The 12226-nt window shown below is 53.2% G+C and overlaps 1 protein-coding gene across 7 annotated transcripts in view; it reads right to left on the bottom strand.

Annotated features, from left to right (window-relative positions):
• Positions 1-12226, bottom strand: part of FAM53B (family with sequence similarity 53 member B) — a 115010-nt gene that overhangs the window by 69805 nt on the left and 32979 nt on the right. For 6 of the 7 annotated variants that reach the window (XM_019742162.2, XM_074338828.1, XM_019742167.2 and 3 more), the window contains exon 2: positions 1293-1556. In XM_019742162.2, the coding sequence (XP_019597721.2) occupies positions 1293-1370 (78 nt within the window). In that variant the 5' untranslated portion in view covers positions 1371-1556. Of the gene's footprint in view, positions 1-1292; positions 1557-9150; positions 9302-12226 lie in introns of those variants that run through there. The other variant, XM_074338829.1, reaches the window with a different exon arrangement.

The following is a 12226-nucleotide window of genomic DNA, read 5'->3' as shown; positions in this document are numbered from 1 at the left end:
GGCCACGTGGGGCCTCGTACATCCAAGAAAGGGCTTTGGCATTGGCTGGGCCTGAGATGAGAAGCCGGTGGAAGGTTCTGAGCAGAGGAGGGACCGGCAAGACTCGTGTTCCCTCTGGCTGCTGGTGGAGAACAGGCCAAAGCAGCCAGAAGCGGGGGGGCCTGTTACCACAAGAATCTAGGCGAGAGAGGACAGCAGCAGTGGGGATGGTGAGAGGGGATCTAATTACAGATAGATATTAAAGGCCAATTGGAAAGGAAGTCATGACGGGCAGAGCCTGACTCATCTTTGCTTGTGGAATGCCTCCAGCCCAGCGCCTGGCACACCCAAGGTGCTCTGTGAAGGCCTGTGGGGTGGACACAGGTCTCGGTGGCTTTCAAAAGCTCCTGTGAGGGCCAGAGACCCACCTGCCAGCTCTCGGCTTGGTTGTTGGTGAGAGACCAATGAAGGGAGTCCACGAGAGGGCCAGTGTGTGTTCTCACCAGGGGCTGTGAAGGGCAGCGGGACGGGTACTGGGTGACGTGACCCCAGACAGTGCCCCACCCCCCACCCCGATCGCGGACACAGCAGAGTCCTGGGGACTCGCCCATCTACAAAACTCCTCCACAAGAGTATGTGTGCCTGACCGGGACTTCTTCCTGCTCCCTCAGCTGGGGAGCAGCCCGGCTTACTTCTGAGGGATGAGGAATGCAAAGGACAGTTAGGAGGCTGTTTCGTTCTCAGCCGGAGCAGGCCTGTTTGTCTGCCTCTCTGGCCCAGCCCATCAGGCCACTTGTCCAGAGGACAACCTTGGCAGAGGGAAGCCAAAGGGCAGCTGTCACCACAGCCCACCACTGGCCGCCAGACTGCGCCTTCTTTCTCCATCTGCTCCCACTCTTGACATTCCCGCGGCAGCAGCTCTTACTCTGCACCACCCTTTGGAGGTACGGCCTTATCTGGGCCACCGTTCAGGGCGCCACCTCCCCTTCCTGGGAGGAGATCAGAAGGAATGTCGGTCACAGCCTGGCAGGGTGGCAGGACCACGCTTGGTATTATTTACCAGGGCGCTGGCCTTCCCTCCTCATTCACCAGAAGACTCCAGTCTGAGCCAGCTACTTCCTTCTTGCAACTACTTAGCCAGGCTCTGGGCTCCTCTGCCCCCCTCCCCGCACCCCAGCCTGCAACATCTCAGAGCACTGTTCTCGGGCCCTTTGTACTCAGTCTGCTAGGCCTGCACACTCAGTCCACAGTCCCAGCTGGACATCGGGTCTCAAAAAGGGTCACCAGTGAGACAAGGCCCAGTGGGTCCTTACCAGCTCAGAGTTGAAGGTCTTGCGTGCGATGGAGTCAGGGCCCTGGTTGCTGAGGCTTTGCCTTAGGATCATCACCATCGTAAGGACCTCAGGCGTTGGGCTCTGGCCCAGGGTGGGCACGAGCCATCTCGTTGGGCAGACTTGGGCAGAGGCGATCCCCTGGGCACCTCCCAGGTGAGTAACGTCAGCAGAAACAGCTCCCCATCAGCCACTCACCCGCCTTGGGGGGGCTCTTACAGAAAATGGCCAAGTGTGGTCAACTCCCTGGAAAGACAAAAAGAAGGCACGGGGATTCAGGACTGGGAAGACTGGGGCCCTGAGAGAGCTGCCCACTCCCCTCCACGCTGGACCCGTCTCCCATTCTGGGAGGGCCTCACAGGCCAGAATCACCTTCTCAGAGTCCCCGCCCCCATGCCGGCCTTGGCGGCTCCCTAAAGCCAACAGACACCATAGTGGGTACAACAACATACGTCCGTTTAGCCATGTGGTGCCTTTAAGACATATCTCAGGGTCTGGGCTGCTCATGACCTGCTGTCCCCCAAGTGTGCTCAAGTCATGTGACATCTTACACTGAGCTGGCTTTGCAGACGGCCTCAGTGTCTGCCCACCCTAGGCTGAGGGACACACACACACTGATCCCAGAATCAAAACCAAATGGGTCAGCCCTTGGGCAGCCGACTGGCAGCAGGAGACCAACAGTCAGCGAGGTGGTTAGTCTCTCCCACCCAGTTATGAACAGAAGGTGCTGGAAAAATCAGGAGGGTCCATTTAAAGGCGCACAACTCCCATCCTCGGCAGTGCTACTCTTCCACAACGATACATTCGCAACACTGGAGGCCTTTATAGCTTTGTTCCCTTCCCCAGAATAAGGTAAACAAAGTCACAGCCCATGCATGGCCTGCCCACACATGGCCTCCCAGCATAACAGGACCCCCATTCTACACAGCTGTCACCTGTCCCCGACCCACCACCATGTACCACCAAGCAAACGCAGAGAGTGCAGCCTTCAGTTCAGGTCTGAAAAACCACCCCTTACAAATGAACTTTTCTGATCCGTTTCTCATGCCCCACTCTGCGGTTACACCTTCAAAGAAAGTCACGCGGACACAAGAAACCTGAAGACCACCATCAAAAAGTAAAGTGTAGTGATGATAACAGTGATAAATAGAAAGGCAGCTCCTAATCGATCATTAAACACAAACTGCTCGGTGCAGGAAAAGGTTTTAGAATCTGCTGCTCGGGGTAAAAATTAATTGTACCCTGGTATTTACTTGCCATCCAGATTGTAAATCATATTTTCCTGTTTACTTCGATTAGACTTTACAGTGGGTGTTATTGAAATTGCTCAATTATGGGCCAGCTGGCAAGCCCAGGAAAATTACCTTCTACTGTTCTTCGAAACAAGGTTCATCCAAAGTGCAAAAGCAGGGAAGGGAAGGAGGGAAATCAATACACTGTCAAGGCCGGGCTGCTGGGGAGGGCGCCCAGGGCAGTCCGCAGGTTCCCAGTGCGACCAGGAGACAATGTGGTCTCAACCACATGGCTCTGGAAGCGACATGTTCTGAGCAAGAGCGATCTGCTCAGGGGAAGAACTTCAGACCACTCCTCCAAGCTCGGGCCAGACAGCTGAGCCAGAAATGCCCGCGAGCCCCTGGACACTTGGCTTGGGAGCAGGCCGGGGCACGCCAGGCAGGAGAGCGCCCGGAGGGGTGCTCCTGGACTGGGTCTTCAAAGGGACCCTTTGTGCTGCCTCAGTGAGGAAGGTGAGGTCTGATGGTGGCCATCTTCTTTCCGGGTGCAACCTCGGTTCTGTCCTGGGGCAGCCAGCCGTTGGCCCAAGGCCCAGGTGGGTGACCTGTCCTTCTCCCATTTCCTTTTTCTTTAAGGAGGCGGGGGGTTCGTGGTTACAGGCCTAGGTCCAATCAAGCCCACCTGGGTGCGCTTGAGTCCAGCTCTGGAAATATACTGTCTGAGTGACCTTTGCCACATTACTCACTCTGAGTCTCAGTGTCCCTCTCTGTGAAATAGGGACAGCAGTGCCTGCCTCAGAAGATTACTGTATCATATGAAGGCAGAGCTCAAGCCCCCCTGCTCGGTGAGAAGCCCGAGCTCATCTGAGGAAGTGCTCAGTGAACAGTAGCTACCGTCACTCGTTTCATGAGGGAGCTTGGGGGCCTCATCCTTTCTCAGCAATGGACACCCAAGCATCTGTCCTCTCAAATTGCTTAAAATGGAAATTCCATCAGCATTTGTAAAGCCAAATTCCATTAAGAGGGAGGGGACTGGCTGCACTATGGCCCATCCCTCTGGTAAAACCGTCAAAATGATGCTGTGGAAGTCTATTGCCATGGAAACACGGCAGTGCATCCGAAGCAGCGCCAGGCAGCAAGCACGCAGCTGGACTGAGGCGCCCGGCTGGAGCCCCCACCACACACGAGGGCTCACAGAGGCAGCAGGGGGTGAACACCAGAGCACCTGGACACAGGGTGGTCGCAAACACAGCAGACTCTGGAAAGGGGAAGAAGGTCTACCACAATCCCTGTCCCTGGGACTCACGCAAAGAGTGCTGTGAGCGCAGGGACCACACCCGCTTAAGGCAGACAGGAGGGGGGCACTGGCGCTGAGTCGGAAACAGGCCCCTCTGCCAGGGGCCAAGCACACACAGCACTGACGGCCTGCGTGTGGGGACCCCAGGAGTGGGGACAACCCAGACGCCCATCTACCTGCACGGGACAGGCTACATAAATCACAGTGTAGTTATGTACAGGAATACCATGTCACCTTCACCACAATTTTAATGAGGCAATTCTAATGGTATAGATATGAACACTCTCCAAGATACACTGACAAGTGGAAACCGCCAGAGAGGAGGGCAGCATCGTCCCCTAAGCATGGCTGCCTCGAGGAAGGGCCTCTGGTTCTGGAGCAGGAGCAGGCGCTGTGTTGTCTGAATGGCTCATCCAGTGCACATGACACCCCCTTTGATTAAAAAGGAAATAGGCAAGATTTCAACAGGAAGGGAAGAGGCACCCAGGCAGAGGGAAGAGTGTGAGCAAAGCACGGCAGCCTGCCCCGTCCATGGTGTGTGGGGCACAGACAGCATGCTGGTGGCTGGAGTACAGGGGACCTGCGTGGAGAGCGGGTGGCAGCAGGACAAGTACCTTGAAGGACAGATTCAAACCAGACCAAGGGCTCTGAATGCCAGACTGAACGTAACTTTATCACGAGGCCACAAGGGCTCCCAGAGGGGCTGGAGTTGGCTGCTGGGATCTGTTCAGTGATTTTGCCTGAACCCTTTGTGACACCTAGCACAGCGCCATGGATACAGTAAGAGCTCAATACACATTTCTGGAATTAGGCTCAATCAGAGCAACATCTGAAATGGTCTGGCACATTCTCAGACCCTGGGAGGCAAATCGAGACCAGCAGAGCCTGGCACCATCTGGAATTCTCTGGGATTCCTTTGATCCATGGCACGGGCCTGGCCAGGTCATTAGAGAATGCCGTGCCCGTGCAGAGACTTGGAGCCCAGTCCAAAACAAGGGCCAGGACGTCTCAGGAAGAAGCCAGGGGCTAGGCTTTGAAGGGACAACTGGGAGCATAGCTCTGCCCAAGGTAAAAAGGAGGTGCCCCAGAGCCCACAGGTGGCAAAGTGAAGGCTTCCCAAGGCCACCTCTGGGGCACAGACCCTGCTCTGACCTGGTGCGTTTTCTCTAAATCCATATTAACACTTTCGCTGCGAAGTTCGTCTGTAGTTGAATGATCTCCAAGCTGCTGACTGCGGCGTTCGACTTTACCCCCACGAGCTCAGTGTTCCAGCAAGGAAGGTTAGGAAAGCAGATGTATATTTTTCTGTATTTCTATGTTTTTCAAGAATGAATAACAATAGGAAATTTTTATACTTTAAAGTCATCATTTATTGCAATAAAATGTAGCATCTTTATTGTATTTACTTAAAATATAAATACTGTAATTATTTTCTGTGGATTTTTGACACATTGTGGAGAACAAACCTGAAATCAACCCGTTGAAAAGGTTAAGGGCCGCTTCTATGTACTGAGCACCGACTGTGCCCCAGGTGCTGTATGCACATCAGCCCCATCATAGGTCCAACTACCACTTTACAGACAGAGGAAGCCACTCACCCGGGGCCTGAGGGAGCTTGGACTTGAACCCAGACGGCCCAGCTCCCAGGTCTGTGCTTCCCACCAGTGTCCACCTGTAGCACAGCCCCTGCCTCCCACCTGCCTTGCCATCCCAAATGCATCCTTCAAAACCCCAGCAAGTGCACCCCTTGGATTTACCCCAGAGAAATGCAAACTCACGTCACACAAAAACCTGCAGGTGAATGTGCAAAGAGCCCAAACCGGGAACCCAGCTAGATGTCCTTTCACAGGGGAATGGTTCAACCTGTTGTGCTATGGGCGGAATACTACTCAGCATCAAAAAGGAATCGTGCTGAGTGAGACAGCCCACACCCCAGAGGTTAATGACTGCATGAAGCCATTTACGCAACATTGTTGAAATGGCAAAATTACAGAAACGAAGAGCAGATGAAAGGTTGCTGGGGGTGCAGGATGGGGTATTGGGGTGGGAAGGAGGTGGGCGTGGTTATGAAACGGCAACAGGAGGAATCTCTGTGGTGACACAGACGGTCTGTATCTTGAATGCATCAGTGTCAATTTCCTGCTTTGATACTAAGCTACAGTTTTGCAAGATATTAGTTATTACTGGGGGGAAACTGAGTAAATGGCCCAGGATTTCTCTATTATTTTACAACTACATGTGAAGTTACAATGATCGCAAAATGTAAAGTTTAAATTAAGAAAGCCCACTCAATCTCTGCATTTGTCAAAACGCATAAAACTAAACACCAAGAAAATGAACTGCACTGTTTGCAAATACCAAAAAAAAATTCTTTTTAAAAGAAGCGCACACGGCTGCTGCTGCCTGTATCAAGGAGGCCACGTGGAAGGAGGGATGAGACGCATGCTGAGGGGCTGGGGGGCCCTGGCCTTCACCTGCAGCAAGTCACTTGATTTCAGTGTCCTCACCTTTGAAATGAGAGTGATATAATACCTTTGCTCTGGAGGTTGCTGGACAATTGAGGTAAGAAAATGTGTGTGAGAATGTGGCAGAGAGGGGCCCAGACATGGGTACCCACTCCCCTTGGCACAAACAAGTAGCCACTGCGGGTGGCACTTCTGTCAACATCACCCTGCCCTGTCTTCTGCAGTCTCCTTGACCTGTGTTTAAACCTTGTGTGGTCACTTCCCTGTCCCCACATGTACTCCCACCCTCTGCTGAGACTCCCTGCCCAGTGCTCACGGCAGACAGAGGGCCTCCTGCCCTGCCCCCCACACATCGGGCGCCCACTGTCCATGGGAGGAGGTTCGGTAAGGGCCTCCCCTCAGCAGATGCCCTGCCTATTCAGGGGGCACTCTCTGGTTCCGACCCCAGCAGCCTCTACTCAGTGATTCATCTTCCCCAGGATTTCCATCCACAAAGCAAAAAGCAAAGTCAGGCTTTCCACTGACCCGTGATCCCACTTTCCTGGATGCCCTCACGTTCCCTGGCTGCAGATGTGGTGGCAGAGGGTCCTGACCACCCCTCAAGTCCTCACGCCAAAGGTGTGGTTGCCCAAGGAGAGCCCCGAGCTCCCCAGCACTGTGCCCAGAGCCAGGTCAGCAGGCACCAGGCGACACTGCCCGTACTCAGCAGGGGCCCTGGACCCAGCGCCATGGCCGCCTCTGCCCCCACGTGCTCCACAGAGCACACTCCCTGTCTCCACCTCCCATCTCCCTGAGCACCAACCACAGGCTGGCTCTTCTCATTTAATGATCTCACATTCCTATGAACAGGCATCGCTATTAGTAGTATTCCCATTTTCCAGATGAGAAGCCTGAAGCTCCTGAAATAAAGCAAGCATTTGCCCAAGACCCTACAGCCAGCAGGGGCGAGGGCAAGACTTGAATCCAGGTCTGCCTCCTTGGCCACTCTGACACCACAGGGGACAGGAGACAGCTTTGCTGTCTCACACACGTCTTTCCTAACATAAAATTTTCTTGCTTTTGTTCTGCAATCTTCAGTGTGCCTTCATTCGTTTGCGACCCTTGAACCCAGCTGTCTGTTATCACTGTAGTCAGAGTCTCTCAGCTTCTGGCAAAAGGGAACCCTGCCTGGTGTGTGCTAAATGCATTTATATATGCCAAAAAGTTTTGCAACTCCTAGAGTTCTGTATCACTCTTAAGTAGATTAAAGGAGTTTAATCAAACGCTTCTGTCATGCATTTTTGAAGGGCTATCCTTTAAAAAGATACTGACCACATTGGAAATTACCAAGACAATGACACTTTCCTTCTTTTAGTATCTTTCTCCTGTGTTTGCACAAGTTAGTTTTATAGCAGAAGATTATCTTACCACCCTACACACAGGACTCGGAACAAAACCTAAACATGACCTTGGCCACTGACAGTGATTTTCCTGATGGCTTGAGCAAGTCATTCTTCTCAGAGCCTCCACTTCCCTCTCCCATTAAGCAAAGGAAATGGGAGGAAAACAGAACTTCTACAAGGTCTTCGGGAAGGCTGCATGCACTTTTAAACTCTCGTAACTTCAGCTGGTGTGACAAAAGCAATATGCAGGCAGAATCTGGAAGCAAATTTATGAACATTTGGGGAAGTGCATGTCTCAGTGGGTCATGCTGCCTTCTGCCAGATCCTGTGACAAACCAGGAGAAGGGCTGCGAGGGGCGCTGAATCCTGCGGTCGCTGTCAAGTTCCTATCTGCCAAGACGGGAATTTAATCTGCCTGGGGATGCCTTCTGCTTGCTGTTTTATAACTAAGTCATCTGAGTTTAAAGGATAAAAGTTAAAAGCTGCCTAGGAACTTTATCAAGAGCCCATACTTTCCCACACCGAGTTGATATTGGAAACAGAGTCCAGAGTTCCAATGGGAGGACATGTCCACAAAATGTGCGTTTCCCAGGCTGCAGTGGGCCATTTAAACACGCCCTCAGCCCAGGGGCCCAGTCTTCGGGTCCTACTGAAAAGTCATTGATAAAACACAGGACCGCCTTCACCACCTTCAATACAGAGTCAGAAAAACACACATAAAACCACTTTCGTTGATACTTTTAACACCAACCAAACATTACTAATTTAAAAAAACACCACAAGAGAGGCCCTATGCAGGAAAAAAATACATGTTTGCTTACCATTTTCTTAGCATCTTCTTGGTTTGTACTTACAGAAAAAAACCAGGTGACGCAGAGCATGGGTCAAATAAGAACAGCCACAGCAACAGCACCGGGCCCTACGCTTCCGGCATCCTTAGAGCACCCCGTGTGTGGGCACCATTTTCCAGAGGGACAGTCTGAGGCCCAGGCCCAAGGTCCCCCAGTTGTGAAGGGTAAAACAAGGACTCGGGCCACAGCTGCTGAACTCCACAGTCTTTGTCTTCACCACGCATCCTCTACTCCAGGATCTGCACATTGCCTCATAATTACCCAGTATTTGATTTTTCAGTTCGATTGCCCAAACACTGAAGGACAAATGCGAGGTTTGCGATACACCCCTTCTCTCTACAGCTCATCCTGAAGCAGCCCAGGTGCATCCTTTACCGAATGGGTGGGCAACGGTGCTTCCCAGGGGAGCCGGGGTGCTCCCAGCCTGGGGGGGGGGGTTAGTTCTACAGGCTTCTCGCTACACCAGCCGGAATCTGTGTCCATCTGCCCCCATTTCCTCGGGCCTCTGCCTCCTGCTGCCCCTCTACTACAGCCCACCCTGCCCTCTCTCCAAGTCCACTTCCAGGGTGTCCGTGTAGAGCCCTCCCCTCACATGTGCAGTCTGGGTACGAACCTGAGTCCATCATCCTCTGCACTCAGCACAGAGCCTCCCATAGAAGGAACTGCTCAACGTCCGTGTGCTGAGTCAATAGCAAAACGGGAGGAGCACTGGACTCCAGTCCCAGCTAGTCCAGGAGGAGGGGAGGACGCTGGGGGAGCTGTGTCGTCTGTCCAAGCTCACGTTCCTCCTTTGTGATGTGCAAGAGGTTTTCCTTGTTCCGCCTCCTCAGGTGGAAGGTTAGGGAGGAGGGCTTTCTATCTGGGTGCAGGAAACACGCTGTGAAACCACACTCCAGAGATGGGCTGCCAGATACTCAGATCCAGTACTAATTCTCACGCTCACTCTGGGCTCCCATTTGCATGTGACAGGTGAGGAAACTGGGCTCAGAGAGGCCAAATGACCTGACTAAAGCCACACAGCTGGCATGTGGCTAACATCAGGCTCACAGGGGGATGGGCGATCATTCCTTGTGACGATAAAGCACCTGCTGTCCTTAGAGCCGACATGCTCACCCGCCCCTCACCCCCAGCCCCAGAGGAAGTCATGTCCTCGAGGTGTTTTCCCTGTTACCTGGCCCAGTGCTGCAGGAAATCCAAGGCCACCAAGGGACCACATTTCGGGAAGGACTGGCAGTCCCATTACCTGGCTAGAAAGGGACCCACCCTATGCCCATGGCTGACTAAAGTGGCCCAGGCTCCCTTAGGAGACTCTCTTGATGGAGGGAAAAAATAAAACAGTGAAATGAATTGCTGTCCCAAATCAGGACTCTGTTCTCTGGGACTTTACAAAGTCACCCTCACAGTGTCGTGAGGATTTTCTGGGTTTTTTTTTAAGCCAACAACATTTCGAGCGAAGGGGGAGCAATGCCATGACTCAGGGACATGAGATCCACAGCCAAAACAAATCTGAACATGGGAACGAGACAGCCCATGTTGTTTCTTGAAACCGAAGCCAACTGCATGCATGACTTGTCAGGAGCTCATTTATCAATGAGAAATAATGGACAGACGCGTTTCCTACAAGCCCTCCCGTAATTCTCGCTCGCGTTCCTGTCATTTTAACCACCAAACACTACGGAAGAAGAGTGTGCTATGGACTGGGATTTGCTGAGCAGACTGAAAAGGAAGGAAATGAAGGCCAGGAGGTAGGGAGGGAGAACCAGTACTTACTGAGTGAGCATGGAGCTAGACACCGCCTCCTCCTCCAACCGGGCGAGGGAGAGAAGGGCAGAGGACAGGGCGGTGAGACAGCACGGAGCCCAGAGATAATCTACTGAAACAGTAAGCCACTTAGCCTAAGGCGGCCGTGACCTGCTCTTCAGTCAGGCCTATTGACAAGTACAGAGAATTTTATCAAAAACCAAGAGGGGTAATAAAAAACAAAATCTTTTTAAACAAAAACAGAAATGGGGAAGACCAAACAAGAGGCAGTGTGGCCTGTGTAAAGGCAGAAGACTCAGAAAACATGGGTTCTGGCCCTGGCTCTGCCGCTGAGTAGCTCGGCCCCACTGGCGAGGTCACTGCTTCTCTCTGGGCCTCAGTTCCCTCACCTGTCAAATGAGAGGCTGGGACAGAAGAGCTCTGTGTCTGACCAGTGAGCATTGGAAGTGCAGCCACACACCCGCTGTGGGGTTAGGCAGGTCATTCTGCCTCTCGGAGCCTCAGTTCCCTCACCTGTGACATGCAAACAGGAACCCCGAGGGAGAGGGAGACTCCATCGTGGATCAGGTGTTGGGTGAGCTGTGAGGAGAGAGGCAGAGCTAAACCGGACCTGCAGTGTTCAAGGCCCCAGGAAACTGGACAACAGCAAAGGCCAAATCCTCACTCGCTGCCGTCAAGAGCCTCAACTGTGACCTTCCACACAGCCAAGTGGGGGGCTGGTAATGCCAGGGTCGGTGTGGAGGTGGGGAGGCAGAACCAGCCCCCCCTCATTCTTCTCTGGAGGGTGCGGACGGGGTATTTGCACGAGTGCACTTTCCACGCTCAGTCCTTAAGCACACAGGGCACTTTGGTGTCTTTCAGTGACACTAACAAAGTTCTCCATTGAGGAGTTTCTTGGAGGGCCAGGAAGTTCGTCACTCACCAGTTTTCACGCCTTCGTCTCCCACATCCTGCATGAGGACTATCCCCTTCCTTTCCAAAATGTTTATGGACTCCTGGGGCCCACAGACAGCTACCTTTTCTCCCTCCTGCAACACGGTCCACCCCAGCCCAGGCTAAACGCAGGGCTTTCATCCCAGCGTGGCTCCAGAAGCTCCAAGGGCAGGGAGAAGCATTCCTGCTACGATCGGCCACGTCCGCCCCAGCGCTGCTCTCACAGAACCGCCACGCCACCGCACAGGAGGGACGTAACCTCTCAGGAGCTGGCACTTGTGAGGGAGGGCAGTGACCTCTTGATCTCAAGGGCCTGGGGGCTGGGGGCTCCAAACAGTATCACAGGAGTCACACTGGAACACTGGGCACAGGACAGCCACCGAGTTTCCCATCTGCCACCTACTCCGAGGTCACATCCTGACCTCAGCTCACACACTAGGATGTCACCTCCTGATCCCACTGAGTCATATCTGCCAACCTCTCTTACGGGCTCTGGTGCAGAAATTAATCAGTGGAGCTAACCAACCTACATTAAGCCTTCCATCTCCCCCCGCGACCCCGTTCACTCAGCACGTTCTACCACACGTTCAAGGATGCTGTCATCTGCCGAAACAAAACTCTGGAGAGACTCAGCTGCCTGGAAGGTCTGTCATAATGACAGGTACACCTGCACTCCCTGGCACCTCTCAGTGAAATGCCCAAGCCATGTCCCTGTACCCTCTGGGGGGCTCTAAAGAGCAGGACAAACTCCACTCAGATGACTGGCCATCGGCTAGCTGTGGCACCACAGAGGGGAAGCCACCACGTGGTAACAACAGCCATCTGTCTGTGGAGACTGAACAGCACCAGGCTGTGGGCTCTTGAACGGAGCACGAGGCTCCAGTAAGAAAGGCTTCCCTGACGTGCTAATTCAATGCAAAGCCCAGGCATTCTGCTCTGAATTACTTAAAACTGGCCAGGGAATGAACCTAAGCAGCGTGGGGGAGCCGTTGCTC

Source organism: Rhinolophus sinicus, linkage group LG07 (assembly GCF_036562045.2).
Source record: "Rhinolophus sinicus isolate RSC01 linkage group LG07, ASM3656204v1, whole genome shotgun sequence".
Taxonomy (NCBI): domain Eukaryota; kingdom Metazoa; phylum Chordata; class Mammalia; order Chiroptera; family Rhinolophidae; genus Rhinolophus; species Rhinolophus sinicus.
The sequence above is the reverse complement of the archived record's forward strand: the minus strand, read 5'-3'. Positions and strand labels throughout refer to the sequence as shown.